A 27616-nucleotide genomic window follows, 5' to 3' on the forward strand; every position below is an offset into this window, starting at 1 on the left:
GGGGGGGGGACTGGGCGGAGGGAGGGGGGGGGGGACTGGGCGGAGGGAGGGGGGGGGGACTGGGCGGAGGGAGGGGGGGGGGACTGGGCGGAGGGAGGGGGGGGGGACTGGGCGGAGGGAGGGGGGGGGGACTGGGCGGAGGGAGGGGGGGGGGACTGGGCGGAGGGAGGGGGGGGGGACTGGGCGGAGGGAGGGGGGGGGGGACTGGGCGGAGGGAGGGGGGGGGGACTGGGCGGAGGGAGGGGGGGGGGACTGGGCGGAGGGAGGGGGGGGGGACTGGGCGGAGGGAGGGGGGGGGGGACTGGGCGGAGGGAGGGGGGGGGGACTGGGCGGAGGGAGGGGGGGGGGACTGGGCGGAGGGAGGGGGGGGGGACTGGGCGGAGGGAGGGGGGCGGGACTGGGCGGAGGGAGGGGGGGGGGACTGGGCGGAGGGAGGGGGGGGGGACTGGGCGGAGGGAGGGGGGGGGGACTGGGCGGAGGGAGGGGGGGGGGACTGGGCGGAGGGAGGGGGGGGGGACTGGGCGGAGGGAGGGGGGGGGGACTGGGCGGAGGGAGGGGGGGGGGACTGGGCGGAGGGAGGGGGGGGGGACTGGGCGGAGGGAGGGGGGGGGGACTGGGCGGAGGGAGGGGGGGGGGACTGGGCGGAGGGAGGGGGGGGGGACTGGGCGGAGGGAGGGGGGGGGGGACTGGGCGGAGGGAGGGGGGGGGGACTGGGCGGAGGGAGGGGGGGGGGACTGGGCGGAGGGAGGGGGGGGGGACTGGGCGGAGGGAGGGGGGGGACTGGGCGGAGGGAGGGGGGGGACTGGGCGGAGGGAGGGGGGGGACTGGGCGGAGGGAGGGGGGGGGACTGGGCGGAGGGAGGGGGGGGACTGGGCGGAGGGAGGGGGGGGACTGGGCGGAGGGAGGGGGGGGACTGGGCGGAGGGAGGGGGGGGACTGGGCGGAGGGAGGGGGGGGACTGGGCGGAGGGAGGGGGGGGACTGGGCGGAGGGAGGGGGGGGACTGGGCGGAGGGAGGGGGGGGACTGGGCGGAGGGAGGGGGGGGACTGGGCGGAGGGAGGGGGGGGACTGGGCGGAGGGAGGGGGGGGACTGGGCGGAGGGAGGGGGGGGGACTGGGCGGAGGGAGGGGGGGGACTGGGCGGAGGGAGGGGGGGGACTGGGCGGAGGGAGGGGGCGTGGCGGGCAGAGGGAGGGGGGAATCTTGCATACCCCCACCCCACCTCCCCCCACAAACTTCCAGCAAGAGATTTCCTCCCGTGCATCACCCCACTACACCGCCACTCTGACAGGCCACATCTGAGGTACCAGGAGGGCCGCTGACCTCTCGTCTCCCACTGAAAGGCATCAGCACTCTTGATCCACACCAGGCCCTGCGAGCTAATAAGTTCACCCTCGTGTAAAGTGCAACTAGTGGCGACAATGGCAGCCCTTCCGGCAGTGACCCCAGTCGCTGGGAGTTGTGGGGAGAGGGGGCCACCAGGAACGATCGTTCCGACAGGAGCACAAAGAGCAATCCGTTGTGTGCTTGAAACATCTGAAGCTGTGCTCAATGCTCCCACACCCCATGCCGGAGCTCTCCACTTAACAGGAGCTGCGTTAACGAAATGAGTTTTAGTCAGTCTTGACAAGTTCCCACTAAATTCAGCGCCGACGGTCAGGTAAATTGTCACCATCCCTCGCAGGTGTTAACAGGGCATGTAGAGACAGACACTGGAGAGAGTCACCATGGGGATATTGCGGGGGGCGGGGGGAGAAACACAGCAATCAGTGGAGGGTTTCTTTTTGATGCTTCCTTTTACTTCTTCCCAATTCTGAAATTCCCCAAAAAGTTTATCACCATTCCAAAATCTTTTAAGTTTAAAAAATAGCAACAGCTCAAGCTGCAGGCAGCCAGTTAAATTGCATCTCAAGCACCTCCCGCAAAAACAATACTTTGGGAAACAGCGTTCAGTGACTCTGCACTGGCTGCGATTTCATAGTGAGGGGGAGGGGCGGAGCAATGTGAGGAATCTGGAACAGGGGCTTAAAGAGAACAGCGTTAGGAGCGGGCGCTCGATGAACCACGCACCTTCAAAGTTAATTTTTAGTTTACGCCACAGTGCTTTACGCTCGTACTGCGATGCCCCCCTCCCCACCATCGTTTACACGGCAAGTTCCCTGTTGAGGCGCTGAGCAGAGTTCGAACCAGTAACCCAAGCAAGACTCTTGCCCGCCTTCTTCCGCAGCCAGTTCGTTCAGCGAGGCTGGGCCTCTCCGTTGCAGATGGGGTGTGGAGACACCAGGGAGGAGGGAGGCGGGGGGGGGGGAAAGTGCACTTTGTGCTCCTGTGAAGGAGAGGGTGGGGTGGGGTGGGAGGAGACACGAGGAAGGGCTCCTTTGTACGTAGCGGAAAACAGGGAATGAGCAAATGCGCACAAACCAGAAATATTCAACCAACGTCTCCTCAAAATCCCCTCGATTGGCACAGGTCGTAATAGGTACAGAAATCATTCTTTTTTTTTGTCCTCAAGTGGTCTATAGGGAAATTCGGATGAATCCAGACAATTCTGAGGGGCGGGGGTGCACGAGGGAATCGGGAAGTATTCTCGAACATTCCGGGCGCAGGACAACACAGACTTGCATTTAACTTACCTACAAACAAACAAACACTCATTCAGAACTCCAGAGGCTGCAAAGTGTCAAAGTCACAGTCAAACAATTCGCTGATGCCCTCGCCTTCGTCTAGACCAAAATGGTAGTCCTGAAAAAGCGGGGGGGAGAGGTTGACAAACGTGTCGTCAAACGGGATTGAGGGCAGGACGTCTTCCGTCTGCTGTAGTAGGGTGGCAGCTGAGGTCAAAGGTGAAAGGTTAATGTCCATAACTCCTGCTAATGGTGAAGATGTATTACTTGCGAGTAGTGTCCCTGCAAATACAAAAGAGTTAAGTGTTAGCAGAAAGGAGAAAAAAGAAGTAATCGGACCTTCCCTCCTCCATCCCATAAACACCTAAAGAGAAATCGTCAGGTAAAAAATTGCCGCCAGTCGCAGCCAACCACAATTAAAATGTAAACTTTCAAAGGAAACGAAGGCACGTTGGCAAATGAATGCTTGAGGTGGGGATTGATCGGAGACTTGTGTTGCACAGATCCACAGCTCCCACAATTTGCATAGACTGGAAACGTCACATAAGACGCTTTTAGAAAGGCAGAAAGAAAGAACTTGCATTTATATAGCGCCTTTCACGACCTCAGGATGTCACAAAGCGCTTTACAGCCAATGAAGTGCTTTTGAAGTGTAGTCACTGCTGTGATGTAGGGAAACGCAGCAGCCAATTTGTGCACAAACAGCAACGCGATAATGATCAGATAATCTTTTCTGGGTGTTGGTTGAGGGATAAACATTAGCCAGGACACCGGGGAGAGTTCCCCTTGCTCTTCTTCTAAACAGTGCCACGGGATCTTTTACGTCCACCCGAGAGAGCAGACGGGGCCTCGGTTTAACGTCTCAGCTGAAAGGCGGCACCTCCGACAGTGCTGCACTCCTTCAGTACTGTACTGGAGTGTCAGCCTAGATATTGTGCTCAAGCCTCTGGAGTAGGACTTGAACCCACAACCTTCTGACTCAGAGGAGGGAGTGCTACCCACTGAGCCACAGTTGACAAGGCATTTGAAAGGATCTAAAGAGAAGGGAAGGTGGGGCGGGGGGGCGGGGGGGGGGGGGGGGAAAGAAAAATTATACAGACCTTGGTCATGACTTGAAGATGACGATAGGGTCGTGCCCTGGGTAGTGCTGCCTATTAGTTCCTGATGGGTGACTTTGCGAGGGCTGTTGGTCCTGACGGGACTGACCTTCACGGGACTGCTGAGGGCCTTCACAGGACTGCAGGTGCCTGAGCCACTCTCGGGGCAAAGAAACACGTCCACGGGCCCTTTGCTGCTTTGCAACGAAATCTGCAACGCCTTCAGACAGAGACAAACGCACAGGGTTACAGATTCCGCGAGTGCCCCAATTTACCGCAATCAGATCACTGGTTTCCCGCAGTGCCTCAACGGCTAACTGCACGACCCCACGTGGGAAAAGAGACAAAAGAAATCACTAAAACGTAGTGGTCAGGTCCAAAAAAAACACACGACTAGAACGTCAGCCTTTATAACTAGACGGCTAGAATATAAAAGGGGAGGAAGTTTTGCTACAGCTATACAAAGCCCTGGTTAGATCACATCTGGAGTACCGTGTGTAGTTCTGGGCACCCCACCTTAGAAAGGATATATTGGCCTTGGAAGGAGTGCAGCGCAGATTCTCCAGAATGTTACCAGCGCTTCAAAGGTTAAATTATGAGAGATTAAATATAAACTAGGCTTGTATTCTCTGGAATATAGAAGGTTAAGGGGTGATTTGATTGTGGTTTTTAGGATTTTGAAAGGAATTGATAGGGTAGATAGAGAGAAACTTTTTCCGCTGGTGGGTGAGTCTAGGACAAGGGGACATAACCTTAAAATCAGGGCCAGGCCATTCAGGGGAGAAGTTAGGAAACACCTCTTCACACAGAGGGTGGTAGATGTGTGGAACTCTCTCCTACAGAAAGCAGTAGATGCTCGCTCAATTAATAATATTAAATTGGAGATCGATAGGGTATTAAGGGATATGGAGCCAAGGTGGGTGGATGGAGTTAGAATACAAATCAGCCATGATCTCATTGAATGGTGGAATAGGCTCGAGGGGCTGAATGGCCGCCTCCTGTTCCTATGTGAGCTGATCTCAGGAATGGCCATAGTTGGGATATTACTGTTGGTTTCAATGCTTTTGGAGTAGGTTCGGGGGCAGGAGGCAATGGAACAAATAGTCAGCCCGCTCTTGGTCACTATCCAATGACCCTCTACTGGTATACAAGCATCAGCTGACACCCTCCTACCTCCCTCTACCCCCCGCCCCCCATCATCCTGTGATCCACAATCCAGGCTCACAAACAAAGTATCATCACTTGGGCAAGCTAACAGAGGACGGGTGGGACCCATGGAACAGTACCTCAGTGAACAGGATCAGGTTTGGCCACAAAGCACCCCGCAGGTCCCAATAGCCTGCTAACGCTCAAGAGTCCAGGACCTGAAGAATAGCCACTTGGGCGAGTCCAGAGGGCGACTGTTGCCAATACCCGGGCAGACGGCAGGGGACAAACTGGAAGGGAATGCATCTTCCCATCGTGCCAGATGTTGGTCATCCTTGTGGGACAAGAATCAAATGGGGTTGGGATCAGGATAGCCACATAACCAGGGGTGGGGGGGGGGGGGGGGGGAGGGGCAGCACAAAATAGTCTGACCTCCTCCACTGCTCCAGATAAAATCTATCAGACCCGACACATCACAAAACCAAGATGCCAACACACACCCACCTCTGGATTACAGTCAACCTTCTAATGATTGGAGCAACATTTTTGCAACATAAACATTAAAGTCTGTCATCTCTCCGATTTGCCCTCACCTCACCCACATTTTGGTTGGCACCATTGCTTTGTGCAGCATTGCTCTATAACCACACAGGGCCTAGAGAAACTCAGCCACCAATTCTGCCCCCCTCGACAGGAAGCACCTAGTCACCATTATAGAGTATCTGCTTTACCTGATCTGGGGGAAGAGGTAGTCGTAATATGCTGAGGTACAGCACACAGGTATTTACCGGCCCCCCCAACCCCACCCTGGCCGTGGGGGTGCGTGAGGACTGAGATGTGGGATTGTGTGAGGTATAGGGTTGCCAACTCTGGTTGGACGTATTCCTGGAGGTTTCACCGCATGACCTCCGGCCTCCAACAGCCCCGCCCCCACGCACCGGTCGCCCGACACGTCCATCCTCAGGGAGCACTGCCTTCCCACGCCGATTTGAAATCGAACAGGCTCATCCTTACATAACTGGATGATTCTTGACTGTCAGTCAAACGGCCTTCCACCTCCAATATTTTTATAACTAATAAATGAAAGTGTTCAAAGAAAAGGAAAAAAAAAACACACCATTCTTTTTAATGCCCCTATGATTTTTCTCCTGGGATTGCTCACAGCAGTATCCAGGAGATTAATCTTCAATTCCTGGAGACTCCAGGACAATCCTGGAGGATTGGCAACCCTCGTGAGGTAGGGTTCAGGCAAGTGGTCTGGTTGAATTCGGCCCCTTTGAAGTACTCTAGTGCTTTCCATTACCATTCCTTACCTCATTGGGATCAGTCACCTGCAGCTTGGTGTCAGCAGGGGCTTTAATCACCATCACCATCTCTTCAGCCAAGTCTTCAATGCTGCGCAAGTCTTGGCAAGTTACGTAGGCAAACGTGCGATGATGAAAGGTCAAGGAATAATCTTCGAATGACAGAAATAACATGTTCCACCTTTTTTAAAGACTGCACAACCACCTCTGCACCATAACCAAAAGCTGCCTTGGTACCAGTCTTAATAGAGCGTCTAACAGAGGACCAACCGTGGTGTCAGCAAGTCCCTGCAGTGCTCTGGTCAACTTCTGCAAGTTAAAACACAGAGGTCATTCATCAAAGTGAGCTTCAGCTCTGGGGAATGGATTGCTCTGCCACAGTTTGCGTTCAGTATCAGTATCAGGCGGGGGTATAGCTCGGGGTAGGTGCAGTGCGATGGCAACTGGGCCAATGTGACAATGTGCATTGTCTGGAGAGGGGACGGGGAGGAGAAGAGGGAAATATTTCATCCCCAGCAGTCTGAGCTGAGATTTCAACCCACATTCCAGAAAGACACAAATTACTAAGAGTAGCAACGCAGGTTAATAAAGCCATAAAAAAAGGCAAATCAAGCAACTGGGGCTCATTTCTAGAGGGATAGAATTGAAAAGCAGAGAAGTTTATGTTAAACTTGTATCGAACTTTGGTTAGACCACACTTGGAGTATTGTGAACAGTTCTGATGTTACAAAAAGGATATAGAGGCATTGGAGAGGGTGCAAAAAAGATTCACAAGGATGATATCAGAACTGAGAAGATATACTTATCAGGAAAGGCTGAATAGGTGGGGGCTTTTTTCTCTAGAAATAAGGCTGAGGGGTGACCTGATAGAGGTCTTCAAGATTATAAAGGGGTTTGATAGGGTAGACATAGAGATGTTTCCATTTGTGGGGGAGACCAAAACTAGGAGCCATAAATATAAGACAGTCACCAAAAGATCCAATAGGGAATTCAGGAGAAACTTCTGAGTGGTTAGAACATAAGAAATAGGAGGAGTAGGCCATAAGGCCCCTTGAGTCTGCTTCACCATTCAATAACATCATGTCTGAACTCCTACATCAACTCCACTTTCCCGCCCTATCCCCACATCTCTTGAAAAAGGCAGTGTGTCCAAAAATCTATCGATCTCAGTCTCTGGGGTGGAGAATTCCAAAGATTCACAAACCTCTGAGTGAAGAAATTTTTCCTCATCTTGGTCCTAAATGGGCCACCCCTTATCCTGAGACTATGATCTCTAGTTCCAGACTCTCCAGCCAGGGGAAACAGCCTCTCAGCTTCTACCACTGTCAAGCCCTAAGAATTTTATAAGGTTCAATGAGATCACCTCTCATTCTTCTAAACTCCAGAGAATATAGGCCCATTCTATTCAATCTCTCCTCATAGGAAAACCCTCTCATCCCAGGAATCATTCCAGTGAACCTTTGTTGCACTCCCTCTAAGGTAAGTATATCCTTCCTTAGGTAAGGAGACCAAAACTGTACACAGTACTCCAGGTGTGGTCTCACCAGAGCCCTATATAATTGCAGAAAGGCCTCCTTATTCTTATGTTCCAAACCCCTTGCAATAAAGGCTAACGTACTATTTGCCTTCCTAATTGCTTGCTGTACATGCATGTTAACTTTGTGTTTTGTGCATAAGGACACCCAAATCCCTCTGACAACCAACATTTCTTAGTCTCTCACCTTTTAAAAAATATTCTGCTTTTCTATTCTTCCTACCAAAGTGGATAATTTCACATTTCCCCACATTATACTCCATTTGCCACCTTCTCGCCCACTCACTTAACCTGTCTATATCCCTTTGCAGCCTTTTTGCGTCCTCCTCACAGCTTAGTTTCCCACCTAGCTTTGTTTCGTCAGCAAACTTGGATACATTACACGTGGTCCCCTCATCTAAGTCATTGATATAGACTGTAACTAGCTGAGGCCCAAGCACTGATCCTTGCGGCACCCCACTAGTTACAACCTGCCAACCCAAAAATGCCCCGTTTATACATACTCTTTGTTTTCGGTCCATTAACTAATCCTCAATCCATGCTAATATATTACCCCCGATCCCATGAGCCCTAATCTTGTGTAACAACCTCTCGTGTGGCACCTTTATCGAATGCCTTTTAAAAACCAAATATACTACATCCACTGGTTCCCCCTTATCTACCCTGCTAGTTACACCCTCAAAAATCTAATAGATTTGTCAAACACGATTTCCCTTTCATAAAACCGTGTTGATTCTGCCTAATCATATCATGATTTTCTAACTGCCCTGTTACTACATCATTAATAGTAGATTCTAGTATTTTCCCTGCTACTGATGTCAGGCTAACTGGCCTACAGTTCCCTGTGTTCTCTCTCCCTCCTTTCTTGCATAGTAGGGTTACATTTGATACCTTCCAATCCACGGGGACCATTCTAGAATCTAGGGAATTCTGGAAGGTCAAAACCAATGCATCCACTATCTCTGCAGCCACCTCATTTAAAACCCTACGATGTAGGCCATAAGGTCCAGGGGATTTGTCAACTTTTAGTCCCATTAATTTCTCCAGTACTTTTTCTTTACTAATCTTAATTACTTTAAGTTCCTTACTCTCATTAGACCCTTGGTTCCCCACTACTTCCGGTACATTTTTTGTGTCTCCTACAAGATAGATACAAAATGTTTAACTTCTCTGCCATTTCCTTATTCCCCATTATAATTTCATCTGTCTCTGCCTCTAAGGGACCCACACTTACTTTCGCTAATCTCTTCCTTTTTATATACTTGTAGAAGCTCTTACATACAATCTGTTTTTATATTTCTTGCTAGTTTACTCTTATATTCAATTTTCTCCCTCTTTATCAATAGAATGTGGTTAGAATGTGGAACTCGCTACCACAAGCAGTAGTTGAGGCAAGTATCATAGCTGCATTTAAGGGGAAGCTAGATAAACACGAGAGAGAAAGGAATAGAAGGATATGCTGATAGGGTTAGATGAAGGAGGGAGGAGGCTAGTGTGGAGCATAAACACCGGCATGGACCTGTGGGGCCGAATGGCCTGTTTCTGTAGGCTCTATGTCTATGTATAATTTAAGGATTAGATAAGAGTACCTCTGTATAAATCCATCATTTGCTCTGGATCTGGTTAGATCCGTGGACCTGAGTGGATCAATTTTATCACTCACACTTTGGGGGTAATTTTAACCTTTTACACCCCGCCCAATATTACACCCCGTTGATTTCAATGGGGAGTAAAATTGGGAGGGGTGTAAAACCAGCGTTCCACCCGATCCCATCAGGTTCCCAAAGGGTGGATTTGGTTAAAATGACCCTCTCTGTGTTTCTGTTAACTGCTAAAGTTGTTCCCAAGGGAACTTTGCTTCCTCCTTTGCATCTCACTACTCCCATCAGATCCCATCAATGCCACACTCTATTACCAGGCATTGGATCCATCTACCTCTCCAGCTGTTTGCTCAGACTGAACCGATAGGGAGCTCAGCTTCAAACCCCAATCCCAGTCCATCATCACGGCCATCTAATTCCACCCTTGGGACGTCAGTTGCCTGCACCCCTACCTAATCCGCCTACTTTTGCCACCTCAGGGATTTCCCTCCTTGTTGACTTCCCCAGCTGTACTCTACACAAACGTCAATTGACCCAGAACTCTGGCCCGAACCCCACCTCACACAGTCCCACCTCTCAATCCTCACCTACCTCCATTGGCTCTCCAATCCCCAGCAGATCAGCTTTACAATCCTCTCCCCCTTTTATAAATCTCTCCATGGCCTCGCTCCACCCTGCCTCTGCAATCTTCTCCAGCCCCACAGTTCAGCTAGCACCTTCTGCTCTTTCAGCTCTCTTTTACCATGTGTCTCGCCCTCGCTCTGCTCCACTGCCCTCAGTCATTACATCCCTACACTCTCAATCTCTCCACCTCCTCAAATCTTACATCACTGGCCATCGTTAACCTCCCCCAATGTGTCTACTTCCTGCTCACTGTCCACCCCCCTCTCACCCCCACCCTGTAAAACACCTTGGGACATTTTGTTACGGGAAAAATGCCATTGAAGTTTAAGTTGTTGTTACATAGAACTTACAGCAGAGAAACAGGCCATTCGACCCAACAGGTCCATGCCTGTGTTTATGCTCCACACAAACCTCCTTCCTTCATCTAACCCTATCTGCATATCCTTCTATTCCTTTCTCCCTCATGTGTTTATCTACACTAGTCGCCTCAACTACTCCTTCTGGTAGCAAGTTCCACATTCCAACCACTCTCTGGGTAAAGAAGTGTCTCCTGAATTTCCTATTGGATTTATTAGTGACTATCTTACATTTATGGCCCCTCATTCTGGTCTCCCCCGCAAGTGGAAACATCTTCTCTACGTCTACTCCTTTCATAATCTTAAAGACCTCTATCAGGTCATTGTTCAGTCTTCCCTTTTCTAGATCAAACAGCCCCAGCCTGTTCAATCTTTCCTGATACGTATAACCTCTCAGTTCTGGTATCATCCTAGTAAATCTTTTTTGCACATTCTCCAGTGCCTCTATATCCTTTTTATAATATGGAGACCAGAACTGTTCATAGTACTCCAAGTGTGGTCTAACCACGTTTAACATAACTTCCCTGCTTTTCAATTCTATCCCTCTAGAAATGAACTCCAGTGCTTGGTTGCTTTTTTATGGTCTTATTAACATGCGTCGCTTTTAGTGATTTGTGTATTTGTATCCACAGATCCCTCTGCTCCTCTACCCCATTTAGACTCTTATTATCCAAGCATTATGTGGCCTCTTTATTCTTCCTTCCCCCCCCGCCCCCCGACCCCCCGGCTGTATTTTTGTTGTTGCCCGGGGCTCCAAAGATGCACGAGAAAAGGACACTCCTCCTCGTTCCTCTCACCAAAGGTCACATGGTTATCCTACAGTGTGGAAGAGCATAGTAAACACAAGAGGTGTGAAGCTACCTCTAAAGTCCATGGCACCACATACTAGTTTATGTTCCCTTCTCACACAACTGCTAGTGTTCTGTGCTGTCAATAGGAACAGGAGTAGGCCATTCCATTAAGCCCCTGGAGCGCCTCTCTCTGATGGAGGACACGATGGTGCAGTGAGTTAGTTAGATCACCTCCCTCTTACGTCCGGGAAATGGGTTTGAAGCTAGACCAGAAAAGGAACATTAAAACAGGAGTAGGCCATTCAGCCCTTCAAGCCTGTTCCACCATTCAATTAGACCATTGCTGATCTGTACCTCAACTCCATTTACCCGCCATTGCTCCAGGTCCCTTGGTACCCTTACCTAACAAAAATCTATTGCTCTCAGTCTTGAAAGCTCCAATTGACCCCCAGCATCCACAGCCTTTTGGGGGAGAGAATTACATATTTCCACTACCCTTTGTGTGAAAAAGTTACTCCTAATTTCACTCCTGAATGGCCTAGCTCTAATTTTAAGATCGTGCCCCCTTGTTCTGGACTTCTCCACCAGAGGAAATAGTTTCTCTGTATCCACCCTATCAAATATACAGCTCCCTATACCTGGCACTGGATCTGTCCCAGACCCACTGCACATCAATTAGTGATAAATTTCCTCTGGGATCAACCTCTTAAAATGCCTATATTTCACTTTGAAACAATGACTCTGGGTTGGCGTGCTGAGGGATGGTGGAGATTTACTTTTCCAAACAGACCAAGGTGCCCATAAAATCACCCCAGCGTAACAGTAGATTAGAGACTCTTCTATCTGTCTGTCTGTCTGTCTGTCCCACTCCTCAACCCTCCCACAGATCTGCCAGAGATCAGTCTTCAGATCCTTGGTGCTTTCTACAGCTGCTGTTTAGGTGCAATCAGATTTTCCACCAGCGTTACTAAGCAGCTATTTTCTTTCGCTTCCCTCCTCGAGCCCCCTCAGAATGTTATATGTTTCAATGAAATCACCTCTCATTCTTCTAAACTCCAGAGAGTATAGGCCCATTCTACTCAACCTCTCCTCATAGGACAACCCTCTCATCCCAGGAATTAATCTAGTGAACCTCTGTTGCAATGCCTCTAAGGTAAGTATATCCTTCCTTAGATAAGGAGACCAAAACTGTATGCAGTACTCCAGGTGAGGTCTCACCAAAGCCCTGTACAATTGTAGTAAGACTTCCTTACTTGTGTACTCCAACTCCCTTGCAATAAAGGCCAACATGCCATTTGCCTTCCTAATTGCCTGCTGTACCTGCTTTTTGTGTTTCTTGTACCAGGACACCGAGGTCTCTCTGGACACCAACATTTAATAGTTTCTCACCATTTAAAAAATATTCTGTGGTTGCAATGTGGAACTTGCTACCATATAGAGTAGTTGAGGCAATTAACACAGATGCATTTAAGGGGCAGCTAGATAAGTACATGAGGGAGAAAGGAATAGAAGGATATGCTGATAGGGTTAGATGAATTAGGGTGGGAGGAGGCTCTTGTCGAGCACAAACACCAGCATAGACCGGTTGGGCTGAATGGCCTGTTTCTGTGCTGTAAAGTCTATGCAATTCTATGGCACTGGGAAGCTTTCATCCCACACCAATCTGTCAGGCTAGCTTTAGGCTGCTGTGTGCAGATGGAAGAGTTTGAAGAAAACAGCCTTCTCTCTCCACAGCCCCCTTGCCCTCCAAACCACTGGTTTTAAATTCTGCTCTAATGAAACTCACTAACACAGTTCGTAGTGGGCGCATGTTGGCAGCTTGAGAGCTGCCCGCTGATCCGCAACTCACTGGCACCGATGTCATGCCCAGAGTTCAGACGCTGGGTATTCTATGGCAAGTGGCTCATCTCCTGCCACTCCACCACCCACAAGGCACGAGTCAGGAGTGTGATGGAATGCTCTCCACTTGCTTGGATGGGTGCTGCTCCAACAACACTCAAGAAGCTCGACACCATCCAGGACAAAGCAGCCCGCTTGGTCAGCACCCCATCCACCAGGTTAAACATCCACTCCCCTCCACCAACAGCGCACCGTGGCTGCAGTGTGAACTAATCCACAGGATGCACTGCAGCAACTCGCCAAGGCCTCCTTGACATCACCTCCCAAACCTGCGACCTTTGCCACCTAGAAGGACAAGGGCAGCTGACACATGGGAACACCATCACCTCCAAGTTCCCCTCCATGTCACACACCGTCCCAACTTGGACTAATAATGCCCATTCGTCCTGGGTCAAAAACTCCCTCACTAACAGCACTGTGGGAGCACCTTCACCTCACGGGGACTGCAGCGCTTCAAGACGTAAGGCTCACCTCCACCTTCTCAAAGGCAACTAGGGGTGGGCACTGAACACCGGCTATTCCAGCAGCTCGCCACATTCCCCCCCCCCACCCACCCCCCCCGACCCCCCCGAGAATGAATTAAAAAATAAATAAAGTGCAGGGAACTGTCGGGAGTGCTGGTGTAGGAAGGAACACGCCACCAAGAGCTCTGGGCGAAACACACGATCGCAGAAGACGAAGGATCCACGGACACGTGTTTAAATGGAAGCCAATCCACTCGTCGGGAGCTGGAAGTGATCTCCCGAGCAGCAGGTAAGGATATCTCTGGCTCCCAGAGTCCTCGGTCAGTAGTTTGAGCTGCAGGGTGCAGCTCTGGATCAGCTCCTCCAGCTTCCGATCGCTGTCGTCCAGCTCAGCGATTTCCTTCACCAGGGCCTGGTACCGGGCAACCATCTCTCCGTCCAGAAACTGATTCCCACCCCTGGAGAAGAAAGGAACAGAGAGTCACCACACAACCCCTCAGCGGCCCCGGAACGTGCAGGAGTGGAGGAGACGATTAGGACCAGTCACACTGCTCCTGAAGTCCAAAAAGACATCCAACCACTCTCATCATCTCCCAATCGTTTCCCTCAAAGAGCATCCATCCAGCTCCCCTCTTGAATTTACCGACATAATCCGGCTGCACTGGGCTCCCCAGGCAGTGCACGACAACAACAACTTGCATTTATATCACGCCTTTAACGTAGTAAAACATCCCAAGGCACTTCGCAGGAGTATAATCAGACAAAGATTTGACACCGAGCCACATAAGGAGATATTAGGACAGGTGGCAAAAAAGCTCGGTCAAAGAGGTAGGTTTTAAGGAGAGCCTTAAAGGAGGAGAGAGAGGTGGAGGTTTAGGGAGGGAATTCCAGAGCTTAGGGCCACCAATGGTGGGGCGATGAAAATCGGAGAGGCGCAAGTCATCCATTCACCAGCCTGAGTGTCAGGTAATTAAATGTAAATTCTCTTCACTCATAAAGGAACAAAACTAACTCCCGAACTCAGTTGGAGGGGGCGAGTTGATTCCAGTTTCAGCATAGTTAAGAAACAGAAGCATAGTGACATCAAGTAATGTCAGGGTCTCAAATCACTCATTCGCTCCACATCGTGATTCTCAACAACAACCCCATCTACGAGATTCTCTCACACAGAGATGCAGCACAATCTCGCAAATTCCTAGTGGACATTTTCAGAGGCCTGGCAGCATGTTGGGGATGGAGGAGGTGGGGAATACCTTTAAAAAGAAACCATTTCTCCACCCCCTCTATGGTTTATATAATTACATAGAGTCTACAGCACAGAAACAGGCCATTTGGCCCAACTGGTCTATGCTCCACACGAGCTTCATAGCTGCAGAAAAACAGAAGGAAAAAAAGGTAGCTTGAAGACTTCCTGTAACCTGAACATCTGGCTACCAGCAGCCTGCCGGTACCTGAACATCTGGCTGCATCTGCAGCAGCCAATTTTCTCACAGCAAGGTCCCACAATGTGATAATGACCAGATAATCTATTTTTAGGTGTTGGTTGAGGGATAAATATTGGCCAGGACACCGGGGAGAACTCTCTTGTTCCTCTTCGAAATGGGATTGTCCTACACAAAGTTCCTCATGCTTCATACATTCCCACCAGGAAAAGTGCAATACCCTGACAGCCCACAGAGAAGGCAAGAGACTTTCATCCCATCGGCCAAACTGAATTCACAGCCAGGTCCCAGAGGTGAAAGGTCAGCACGTTAAACTCCCTCTTACACCAGGCCCCCTCCAAACCTAAAACCCCATTTTAAGAGTAATTTCTATTCCAGAAATAAAACTTGCATTTATATAGTGCCTTTAGCATAGCGAAACGTCCCAAGGCGCTTCACAGGAGCATTTTCGTTCAGTAAGCAATTAACTGAAGCCAATTAACAAGGGGAGAGGTACCAATCTACTGCACTGCAGGGTGCTGGGTTCCTCCATGGCCTCGCCCCCTCCCTCTCTCTGTAACCTCCCCAGCCCTACAACCCTCCAAGATCTCTGTGCTCGTCCAATTCCGGCTTCTTGCGCATCCCTGATTTCCTTCACTCCACCACTGGCGGCCGTGCCTTCAGCTGTCTAGGACCCAAGCTCTGGAATTCGCTCCCTAAACCTCTCCGCCTCTCTCTCCTCCTTTAAGTCGCTCCTTAAAAACCTCCCTCTTTGACCAAACTTTTGGTCACCCGTCCTAATATTTCTTTATGTGGCTCGGTGTCAAATTTAGTTAATGCTCCTGTGAAGCGCCTTGGGACGTTTTACTACATTAAAGGCACTATATAAATGCAAGTTGTTGTTGCTGTTCAGTCTTGCCATTCCAAGTTTCCTATTCTACTCCCTACTGAGGGATAGAAGGTGAAAGCAGGACTGAGAAGTGCTCTGCCTTCTGCCTGTGAACAAGCGCCACTGGCAGGTACCTGGGAGGGAGCAGGTTAACTTGACCTCCCACCCTCCACTTATGAAATGGATGATGACACAGAATCCGAAGGTTACTAACACTGCGAGTGCAGGGTCAGGAGGAGTGAACACACACACGCACGTGTAATTCCAGGAAGAAAAGGACTTATTTTTTCATCCGGGAAGCACTTGTGCAACTGGCTTTCTCGAACCTCAAAAGCACATCAGTGACCGACGCTGCCTGGTGAAGCTGTCACTTTAAGGGTCCACATTAACTCTCCCACAATAAAACAATAACTTGCATTTATATAGCCGTCTTCTGGATGAGGCGTTAAACTGAGGCCCCGTCTGCCCTCTCAGGTGGACCGTAAAACATCCCAAGGCACTTTGCAGGAGCGTAATCAGAGAAAATTTGACACCGAGCCACGTAAGGCGATATTAGGACAGGTGACCAAAAGAGGTAGGTTTTAATGGAGCATCTTAAAAGGAGGAGAAAGCAGTAGAGAAGCAGAGAGGTTTAGGGAGAGAATTCCAGAGCTTCGGGCCTAGACAGCTGAAGGCACGGCCGCCAATGTTATGGGGCGAAAGGAAATTGGGGATGCACAAGAGGCCTGAATTGGAGCAGCAGCGCAGAGATCATAAAGGGCTTCCCTGAATCTGCTTCCCTCCTGCCCCTTTGCATTTACACATCTGTCAGGGATCTGGAATGATTGAACCCCAGGGTTATCTCTGCACACTCCAGTCAGTAACGCTCCTTGGTCAACACACAGGGAGATGGACACGGCAAGGGTTCCAGCCCCTGGGCAATGCTTTCTTTTTCTTCCCTCAGTGGCCCAGCTAAGACTGGTAAACCTGTTGCCTCATACCTTCCCCCCGCCCCCACCCAAAATATCAATAAACTTCCGGACTCCCCTGCACAACAGTATCGTAGTTACCGGGACACACAGGCGGAACCTGTCTAAACGAAGGGACTGGCTCATCGCAATTTTAGATTTAGCAAAAAAAACAAACACACAAGCTGAATGGAGAGAGGTCCAAATGACACCCTTCACCTATTCCCCACTTGGCACGTTCACAGCAACTCTACCTCCTCACCATATGACTCTGCATTTTGTCTCTCACTGCCAGTCAGAACTGAGCTTTATATACAGTGCTCCCTCTCTGCGTTCTCTCCCGGACCAGTTGAACGTTGGAGAGGAAATTAGCCCGAGAAATCACAACATCAAAGAAAGAACAAACTTGCATTTTATACAGCGTTTTTCACAACCTCAGGACATCCCAAAGCGCTTTACAGCCAACGATGTACTTTTGAAGTGTAGTCACTGTTGTGATGTAGGGAAAAGCATTATGATCTGGAATGCACGGCCTGAAAGGGCGGTGGAAGCAGATTCAATAGTAACTTTCAAAAGGGAATTGGATAAATACTTGAAAAAGAAAAATTTGCAGGGCTATGGGGAAAGAGCAGGGGAGAGGGACTAATTAGATAGCTCCTTCTAAGAGCCGGCACGGGCACGATGGACTGAATGGCCTCCTTCTATGTTGTAAGAATCTATGAAAAGCAGCAGCCAATTTGCGCACAGCAAGATCCCACAATCGGCAATGAGATCAATGATCAGATTTTTAATTATGCTGGTTGAGGGATAAATGTTGATCAGGATACTAGGAGAACTTCCCTGTTCAACGAAGTACTTTTGAAATGTAGTCACTGTTGTAATGTAGAGATATGCCGCAGCCAATTTGCGCACAGCAAGATCCCACAAACAGCAATGTGATAATGACCAGGTAATATGTTTTTAGTGATGCTGGTTGAGGGATCAATATTGGCCAGGACATCGGGGCGAACTCCCCTGCTCTTCTTCAAAATAGTGCCATGGGATCTTTTGCATCCACCTGAGAGGGCAGACAGGGCCTCGGTTTACTGGTTCATCCAAAAGACAGCACCTCCGACAGTGCAGCACTCTCTCAGTACTGCACTGGGAGCCTCAGTCTAGATTTGGTGCTTAAGTCCCTGGAGTGGGGTTTGAACCCTAACTCGAGAGGCGAGAGTGCTACCCAATGAGCCACGGCTGACATCCTCAATTACACGGAGGTGCCAATTTAGCGTTGGTGAGGCCTGAAAGTGTCCTTTATTACAGATTCTGTGTGTCTGAGCACCCACGTGTACAATGGGTGGGGGAAAGAGGAAGGGAAGACATCATCATTGGTGGAGGAGGGGAGGGAAAAGGGACAGGGAGAACCCCCATACTATTGGCAGGGGTACAAAGAGAACGAGGAGAGGACCTCGCATGATTGCAGGAACTTCCGATGGTTTGGGAACAAAAAGCCTAGCAACGCAGGGAGTCTCCATGACAACACACTGCACCACAGGCTGGGAACATGGAGCATTGTTTTTTGTACCAATTTCCCAATGGAGGAGTCTCAATTTCAGCAAGAGCTATCTGAGCTGGGCTGTGGAGGAGAGAGGAGCTCCCAATACCTGGAAGAGAGGAAATACCGACACACCTGACTCCAGGGCACCCTCAGCAACTTTGGCTTGGGCCCAGGAGGAGATCACCTGCCATCCTATGGCCATAGAATCGTGTGCAGCTCTCAAAGGAGTGAGAGAGAATTAGCAACCCTTACCGACAACCTAAGAAGCTTACAGGCAAAACGAGCTGAATAATTCCCATCGTAGGACATTTTTTTAAAAAAAACTTTTTGTATTTTCCGATTTGCTTCCCTCCTTGCCCGGCATTGCCCTTATCTTCCTGGGGCACAGTCCCGGGAGCAGCAGCCCTCTCCAGTGCCGCATCCAAGCAGCCATTCCTCATACACTAGCCTAGTCTCAGCAGGCTGCTCGACCTGGGGGTGCATCGCAGCTGAGCCTGGTCTCACCAGAATTCTCGCGCACATTCTGCAGCAGCAGTCACTCGGTGGGGCACTGAGCAGGAACGTGACAAATTTCCCACCCTCCCAAACCCAGGTGATCCGAGACCACTTATGGTGCACCAGCAGCTGCTCTGGTTGGGTATCAGCGAACTCATCCACAGACCAGGTGCAGACAAAATCATGAAGGGTTTTGATAGAGCAAATAAGGACAAACTGTTTCTAGTGGCAGAAGGGTCAGTAACCAGAGGACACAGATTGAAGGTAATTAGCAAAAGAACCAGAGGGGAGAGGAGGAGAATTTTTAATTATTTACACGTGTTATGATGATCTGGAATGCGCTGCCTGAAAGGGCGGTGGAAGCAGATTCAATAGTGACTTTCAAAAAGGGAATTGGATAAACACTCGAAGGAGAAAAATTTGCAGGGCTGTAGGGAAAGAGCAGGAGAGCGGGACTAATTGGATAGCTCTTTCAAAAAGCCAGCACAGGCACGATGGGCCGAATGGCCTCCTTCTGTGCTGTTATCATTCTATGATTCAGACGCATTAAACGCCTCAACTAAGCTGTTCATCTTCAGCTTCAACACTTACAGCCACTGGATGTGATTCTTGGACTTCTTGGTGATGAGCTTGATGCCTTCCAGTACGTTGGTGATGTCATAGATTCTGCGCTTCTGCACTTCGAGGACCTGTGCTGCCCAATTCAGGTCCAGCACGCCATCCGGAGACTGCCCCAGTAACTGGATAAACCGCTTTGTGATCAGGCTCAGGGACGTATCATACCGAGTCTTCTCCACTGGGGACTTCAGACCTAGACAAAAAGGAAAGAACTCTCACAGAATTTACAGCACAGAAACAGGCCATTCGGCCCAACAGGTCCATGCCGGCGTTTATGCTCCACACGAGCCTCCTCCCACTCGACTTCATCTAACCCTATCAGCATGTCCTTCTATTCCTTTCTCCCCATGTGCCTGTCTAGCTTCCCCTTAAATGCATCTGTGCTATTTGCCTCAACTACTCCATAACTTGCATTTATATATCATCTTTCACGACCTCAGGACATCCCAAAGCGCTTTACAGCCAACGAAGTACTTTTGAAGTGTAGTCTCTTAGGGAAACACGGCAACCAATTTGCACACAGCAAGGTCCCACAAACAGCAATGAGGTAATGGCCAGTGAAAAAATCAGCAATGAGGTAATGGCTGGTTGACATGAGGTATTGGCCTGAACTCCCCTGCTCTTCTTTGAATAATGCCATAGGATCTTTTACGCCCACCTGAGAGGGCATTTGGAGCCTCGGATTGATGCCTCATCCTAAAAGACAGTGCAGCACTCCCTCAGTATTACGCTGGAATGTCAGCCTAGATTTTGTACTCAAGTCTCTGGATGGGACTCGAACCCACGACCTTCTGACTCAGAGGCGAGAGTGCTGCCCACTGAGCCCCCGGCTGGCACCCTAACAAAACAGTTTGCAACTGGGCTGGCAAATTCTGAGAATCAGAGGACAAATAATCTTGCCACCCTTGTAGCGGGATCTCAGGCAAACTCCAGATCTTTGAATGGCAAACCATTAAATCGTTCATTCCGCAATGAAGTTAAAAAAAAAATTAAGGATTCCCCAATGGACCAATAGGTGGTGTAGTCGTTATGGAACTGGACTAGCAACCCAGAGGTCATGAGGTCAAACCTAACCGATTCACTAATATCCTGCAGACTGGGGGAGGTGCCAGCCTTACCCAGTCTGGCCAACAGATGGTTGACTCTTCATGCCATCTGAAGTGGCCTCGCAAGCTACTCAGGGCAACTAGGGCTGGGCAGGGGTTTACCAGCGTCACTCACATTTCATGAACAAATTTTAAAAAGTACCTGGTGTGGTACTGAGTCGTACAAACCAGGAAGGGCCCTGGTGCAACCCACTGTCTCCGATGACCTCCGCAAGGGCAACTGTGAGAGCGCGATCATTTTCCTCAATATCCCTGGGGTAGGGAGGAGAATGTTCCTTTAAAAAGCAGCCAAGTTTCCTGATCACAATGCAAGAACCCCCGATGGAGAGTGTACATGTGCAGCCGTCGGACCCAGAACAGGATCGGGCTCAGTTCCGATGCTCCCCACGGTACTTGCTATCGGAGCTCATTCTTGAAGAACGGACACTTCAGTTCAGGTACCAGAGTGTAGCTGGTGCCCAGGGAACCCCCACCCCGGCCAACCTCAGGAGAAGGCGGGGAATTTCCCGCCCTGCAGAATGCATCATTCAACAACATGTTGCATTTATGTAGCGCCTTTAATGAAGTAAAACGTCCCAAGACGTTTTACATGAGCGTTATCAAACAAAATCTGACACCGGGCCACAGAGAGAGATATTAGGACAGGTGACCAAAAGAAGTAGGTTTTAAGGAGCAACTTAGAGGTAGAGAGGCAGAGAGGTTTAGGGAAAAATTCCAGAACTTAGGGACGAGGCAGCTGAAGGTTAGGCTGTCAATGGTGGAGCGACTAAAATCGGGGATGCGCAAGAGGCCAGAATTGGAGGAGCGCAGAGATCTCGGAGGGTTGTAGGCTGGAGGAGGTCACAGAGACAGGGATGGACGAGACCATGGAGGATTTGAAATCAAGGATAGGAATTTTAAAATCGAGGCGTTGCCAGACCGGGAGCCAATGTAGGTCAGCGAGCACAGGGATGATGGGAGAACGGGACTTGGTGCAAGTTAGGATGCAGCATTGAAGTAGCAAGCATTCTGAGCTTGACAATTATTAAAACCTGTGACGTACTTGTATGTTTGTTATATTTAATGTAAGATGTTTGACCTGGATTTGGATGAGCTCAAGTTTATGGAGGGTGGAAGATGAGAGGCCGGCCAGGAGAGCATTGCAATAGTGGAGTCTGGAGGTAACAAAAGCATGGATGAGGATTTCAGCAGCAGATGGGCTGAGGCATGGGCGTTCTTGGAGGAGTGGCACGAGGGCTGCGACTGAGAGGATCAGCCCACTAACCTGGCAAACTATCACGCAATAAAATGAGCAGAGCTGGCATCGTATATTGGTATGCCTTGCTTGCACCTGCCAAGACAATAAAGTTTAACATTTTATTAAGTCCCCCTCTGCAGCCACACTCCACTCCCCAATCAGAAGGGCACACAGGCCACCGCCAAAGAAGCTTTACGACCGACTGCTGCAATGACCGAAGATAAGGTCCGTGTGCTTTCCACGGCTTCTTGTGGGAGAGGGGGGAGCGCAGGATGGAGGGCTCAAGTCTTCCGCTCTCCCTTTATCTCCTGGAGAGGGAATTTAGTGCATAAATGAAAAAATGGCATGTTCACAGGTTTGCTACATCGCACCATACCTCTCCCAGAAGGCTTCCCTTTCCCTTTGGGAGTCTCCATCTCCATAGCCAGGTACTGATGATCACTTTCCAGATCCAACTTCCTCTTCACCTGCAGAGCATCAAAAGAAACTTTGTGAAGATCCACTCGTGAATACCTTGAACAAAGGAAACTAAAAATGACTACCACTGGTTTTGATTCTTTTTGGCTAAGCACTCAGTACTCCCTTGTATAGAATTCTATTATTACCATTGCATTCCATACATAGGAACAGGTGTAGGCCATTCAGCCCCTCGAGCCTGTTCCGCCATTCAATTAGATTATGGCTGATCCGTACCTTACCTCCATCTACCCGCCTCGGTTCGGTACAATCCGCTTTGTTACTTTTGCTAAGGCCCACGTTTTAACGACGCAGGCAGCTCCCCCTTTAATTAGAGATGAAGACACCGCACGGGAATCGGTCCCTGTACACCTCACTTTACAGCGGCTAATCGAGGTGATGAAGAAGTTGGAATCAAACGATCCCGACTCCCTCCTCCACCCAAAGTATCTGAGATGAGATAGCTGACTGATAAATCATGTGAAACCACTGGTTAAAAAACAATCTCTCAGAGCACCCAGTACTGAAGAGTAGAGAAGGATTCCCCCCCCTCCCCCCGACCCCCCTCTATTTGCCTCTGTTCAGATGAATGGGAAGTGAAACCTTAGGACATGTCGCAGGCTGAGCGATTACAACACTGTCAGGATGGACTTACGCCAGTAGCATCGCCACAGAGGGAGTGGCCAAATCTTTTAAATATTAAAAGGTGCGTGCGATTTTTTTTTTTAAAAAAGGATATACCACGTAAACTTAACCTTACAGAGGGGGTCAGATTTCCTTCACACGGTGAGGGTGAAAGTCACACCGGGCATTTTTCTCCCTGAGCTTTGCTGAGCATCCATCGCTCACCCCAAGGCAGCCGGTGCCCTCCTCTGACGCCACTCAAACAATCTATATTAATGGCTTAGATGAAGGGACCGTGTTGCTGACGATACAAAGCTAGGTGGGAAAGTAAGCTGTGAGGAGGACACAAAGAGTCTGCAAAGGGATACAGACAGGTTAAGTGAGTGGGCAAGAAGGTGGCATATGGAGTATAATGTGCAGAAATGTGAGGTTATTCGCTTTGGTAGGAAGAATAGAAAAACAGAATACTTTTTAAATGGTGAGAAACTATTAAATGTTGGTGTCCAGAGAGACTTGGGTGTCCTGGTACAAGAAACACAAAAAGTTAACATGCCGGTACAGCAAGCAATTAGGAAAGCAAATGGCATGTTGGACTTTATTGCAAGGGAGTTGGAGTACAAGAGTAAGAAAGTCTTACAATTGTACAGGGCTTTGGTGAGACCTCACCTGGAGTACTGTGTACAGTTTTGATCTCCTTATCTAAGGAAGGATATACTTGCCTTTGAGGCTGTGCAACAAAGGTTCCCTAGATTAATTCCTGGGATGAGAGGATTGTCCTATGAGGAGAGTTGAGTAGAATGGGCCTTTACTCTCTGGAGTTTAGAAGAATGAGAGGTGATGTCATTGAAACATATAAGATTCTGAGGGGGCTTGACAGGATAGATGCTGAGAGGTTGTTTCCCCTGGCTGGAGAGTCTAGAACTAGGGAGCATAGTCTTAGGATAAGAGGTCGGCCATTTAAGACTGAGATGAGGAGGAATTTCTTCACTCAGAGGGTTGTGAATCTTTGGAATTCTCTACCCCAGAGGGCTGTGGGTGCTCAGTCGTTGAATATATTCAAGGCTGAGATAGATAGATTTTTGGACTCTGGGACAATCAAGGGATATGGGAATCGGGCAGGAAAGTGGAGTTAGGAACATAGGAACAGGAGTAGGCCATTCAGCCCCTCGTGCCTGCTCCGCCATTTGATAAGATCATGGCTGATCTGTGATCTAACTCCATATACCTGCCTTTGGCCCATATCCCTTAATACCTTTGGTTGCCAAAAAGCTATCTATCTCAGATTTAAATTTAGCAATTGAGCTAGTATCAATTGCCGTTTGCGGAAGAGAGTTCCAAACTTCTACCACCCTTTGTGTGTAGAAATGTTTTCTAATCTCGCTCCTGAAAGGTCTGGCTCTAATTTTTAGACTGTGCCCCCTACTCCTAAAATCCCCAACCAGCAGAAATAGTTTCTCTCTACCCACCCTATCCGTTCCCCTTAATATCTTATAAACTTCGATCAGATCACCCCATAACCTTCGAAACTCTAGAGAATACAACCCCAATTGGAGTTGAGGTTGAAGGTCAGCCATGATTTGATTGAATGGCGGAGCAGGCTCGAGGGGCAGTATTGCCTACTCCTGCTCCTATTTCTTATGTTCTTCTGTTAAACCAGTGGCTAGGAAGTGCATGAGCACAGGCTAGTATAGCCTCCACACAGTCGTCCCTCCCAAGCCTGTGAAACATCTGCACTCCCTTTGGCATGTTTTCAATGTGGTCGAGCAGAATTCATCGTGTCTTTTTTGGGAAAGTGGGTGGAGGGAAGTCAGCAGAGGCACAGATCACAGAACTAAATCCACATCCCACCCCGTTACGGCCAAGTATATTGGTTCTTCAGCCACTCCAGCACACATCCTCAACCCAGCAGGCTCCACCTCTTACCCAGTCCATACAGATGGGGCAAGCAGCCGATCGGTCACCGTCCCACACCTTACCAAGGAGGTTGTGACAGGTGATAAAACACGGCTGAATCTATAGATTAAATTTGGCAGCTCTAGCAGGGTGACGGTGTTTAGAATCATGCAGCACAGGAGGAGGCCATTCAGCCCATCGTGCCTGTGCCGGCTCTCTGAAAGAGCTATCCAATTATCCCTCTCGCCCTGCTCTTTCCCCAAAGCCCTGCAAATTTTTCCTTTTTAAGTCGAGATCCAATTCCCTTTTCAAAATTACTACTGAATCTGCTTCCACCAACCTTTCAGACAGTGCATTCTGGATCGTAACAACTCGCTGTGTAAAAGGTTAAATTACTAGAAGTATGACTATGTTCACAAGTAGTGAGGAGCTCCAGAATGATTTTCTTTCTAATGGGTCCGGTATCTCACTAGTCCCTGCTAAGTACATGACATTGCAATCAGAAACCGTGTCAAAATACCTCAGGCGATTCAGACAACGACAGACACTTGGAGTGCAAGGACTATTATATAGGTAAAGATTGCAAGTATTCCATGCCAGCAGCTAGACTTTTATTTTGAAAATTCTGGGCCGTAGACACGCAATATTAATTCCAGCTAAACAAACCACTTCTCTCCTCACTCCTAACCTCCTCCCCCCTTAGGGTGGCAATATATTGAGATACAGTTCCATAGATCTGTGACCTCCGCCACATCCTTGAAATGACCTTTTCTTTGAGGTGAGCCTAGCCAACGGTGTCAGCGTGCTATTCGCTCGTGGGGATATCACAGCCACGGCCTCACGCAAAAGCCACATGCACTTTCCAGCAGACGGCACTGGGAAACCATCAGGAACAAGCCCTCGTCGTTCTAGCCCAGGGGTACGGAGACAAATTAGAACACGTCAGAAATCAAAAATGAGTCCTTTCCCCCCCTCTACATGACTCAGTATTTAAAGCCCAAGGAAACTACCTATTTCACTATTTAAAGAAAAATATATATATTTTCTTTTAAAAGTGCTGGCAACTCCACTAGAGGAACCAGCAGGAAGGAGTTACCAAGACCTCAACATGAATGAGACATCATTGACAAAGGGATTCAACAATTTTAGAGATGATCTCAGGAACTCCTATGAACCAGGTCCTCTTAACATTTAACAAAAAGTAAATAATTAGAATTGGGCAAGTAATCTGTGGAGGGGCCGCCTTCAAAAGGAAAAACTGTGGCAATTTAACAGGTCGTAGCTCCAGGTAACTGAGCAAATGTCGTTTTTTGCAATAAAACTGATAACCTTTTTAAATGAATTTTATGTGTGCCTATGATTCCTTCCATGATAGCTATCTGATCTCAAAAACATCAACCGGGAGCAGAGTGGAGGGGATGTACTTTTCCTGGCCGTTCCCCCAACCCCCCCCCCCCCCCCACAGACAATTGTTATGTTGAGGGTTCTTTTCTTTACTTTCCCTGTCTGTGATGCACCTTTTCTCAGTTCAGAGTGCTTGCAGCAGCCAGTTTGTTCTTAGGCCTCTTCTGAATGCAGTTCTGTAACTAGCTCTCCAGCTGCACGAGTCACCCGAGAGGACTAGGCCTCAAATTCCTACTGTCGCTGCAGTGGCCTGGCAGAGACGAGAATTCAAACTGCAAAATATCTGGAGGCTGAATTCTCCTGAAAACTGTGTGTCTGGGACACCAGCGGGACTTTGGTTTTCCTATCTCTGGTCCAGGACTTTTGCTTCCCTGGGTCCTGTGCCCAGACCCATTACTTAAAGTCCCCTGATTGAGGATGGGGGGAGGTGTATATGATGGAAAGGAAGGGATAGGGACAAGGGATTTGAACCATGGTGTACTGGTCAGTAGTGCTCTCTCTAGCACCTGAATACACTGCCATCAGACCTTTTTTTAGTAGCACTGCAGCAATCAGCACAAGATTTTGCAAACAAGGTGAATAACTGGAACAAGCATGATCTTCTATTAGATTATAAGGACACGTGCACAGCTACACTGAAGTGTATCTTCCCAACCCCAAAAACAGCCTTCACAACAAGATGTGATACAAGGCCATTATCCCACATACACACACACACACACACACACACTTAATGGCATCAGGTCACATCCATAAAATGCTGGTGGAAGATAATTTGCCAACACCGGAATGTTAACAGACAAGACTTATTGTAAAAAAAAACTCAAGATTTTCTATAAAAATGACCAAACACCTAAAACATCCAGCCCAATATGAAAAGTTCTCATCACATATAATATTCTAAGAAAAGTTTGAACACAAACATTAAACTACTGAGCCGTGTTGCTCTCTTGATCAATTTAACATATAGTGCAAATTAAATGAAAAAATGGCTTAAGCAATGTATTTTGGTCAGTAAGGGTGTATAATTAGCATATATATATATAGATATATGATCTAGATAAATGTATAGGTTGTAGAGACAGTGTATCTATGCACAAGTCATCCAGTGGAAATAATCTCAGTACTAAAAGGTATAAGGATATATATGCTCAGCCACAATCACACGGTCAGTAATGTCCCCTGGGTGAATGCCGGTGTTTTGTCAGCAACGTGCACACACTCCATGTCAGATCAGATTACCGGTGGGCGTCCCAGAGGCGGCCGCTGTCCCCACTCCGCTGACCCGGGACCCTGAGGAGTAGCAGCAAACAGTAGGACCCTCTGAGCAGCAGCAGCAGCAGCCTCCTCCGCCACCTCCTCCTCCTCCTCCTCCACTACCTCTTGAGCTCGGCCACTTCCTGGGGAAGAGAAAATCAGCAGCGGCTGCCCCATCAGCCCCTCGGCCCCGCAGCAAGACACGGTCACTGTCCTCGTCTGGGCAGCGGCGGGCGGGAGGTAATCGGCGGCCGGCTCCGGCTTTATCGCAACCGGTAACATTTCTTTGGACAT

At 49.1% G+C, this 27616-nt stretch overlaps 1 protein-coding gene across 1 annotated transcript; it reads right to left on the minus strand.

The window, feature by feature from the left end:
• Window positions 1-2504: 2504 nt before the first annotated feature.
• LOC137335135 (transcription factor E2F1-like) lies at window positions 2505-27616 on the minus strand. Its single transcript, XM_068000261.1, has 7 exons — window positions 27308-27616; window positions 22065-22155; window positions 19319-19538; window positions 13738-13896; window positions 6179-6293; window positions 3723-3939; window positions 2505-2904 (listed from the first exon to the last, which is right to left on the minus strand). Exons 1-7 carry the CDS (start codon window positions 27614-27616, stop codon window positions 2654-2656), a joined length of 1362 nt encoding a protein of 453 aa, XP_067856362.1. The 3' UTR covers window positions 2505-2653.

The sequence above is a fragment of the Heptranchias perlo genome, chromosome 19, assembly GCF_035084215.1.
Source record: "Heptranchias perlo isolate sHepPer1 chromosome 19, sHepPer1.hap1, whole genome shotgun sequence".
NCBI lineage: Eukaryota > Metazoa > Chordata > Chondrichthyes > Hexanchiformes > Hexanchidae > Heptranchias > Heptranchias perlo.

What these genes read in the sequence shown, in the direction of transcription:
- LOC137335135 (XM_068000261.1), bottom strand. Translation starts at nt 27,616, where the DNA reads ATGTCCAAAGAAATGTTACCGGTTGCGATAAAGCCGGAGCCGGCCGCC. An exon ending in GAGGACTCTGGGAGCCAGAG is followed by an intron (nt 6,294 to 13,737) that starts ATATCCTTACCT and finishes TCATCATCGCAC; the next exon opens with GTTTGCCTACGTAACTTGCC. An exon ending in AGGTGACTGATCCCAATGAG is followed by an intron (nt 3,940 to 6,178) that starts GTAAGGAATGGT and finishes CTCTGTCTGAAG; the next exon opens with GCGTTGCAGATTTCGTTGCA.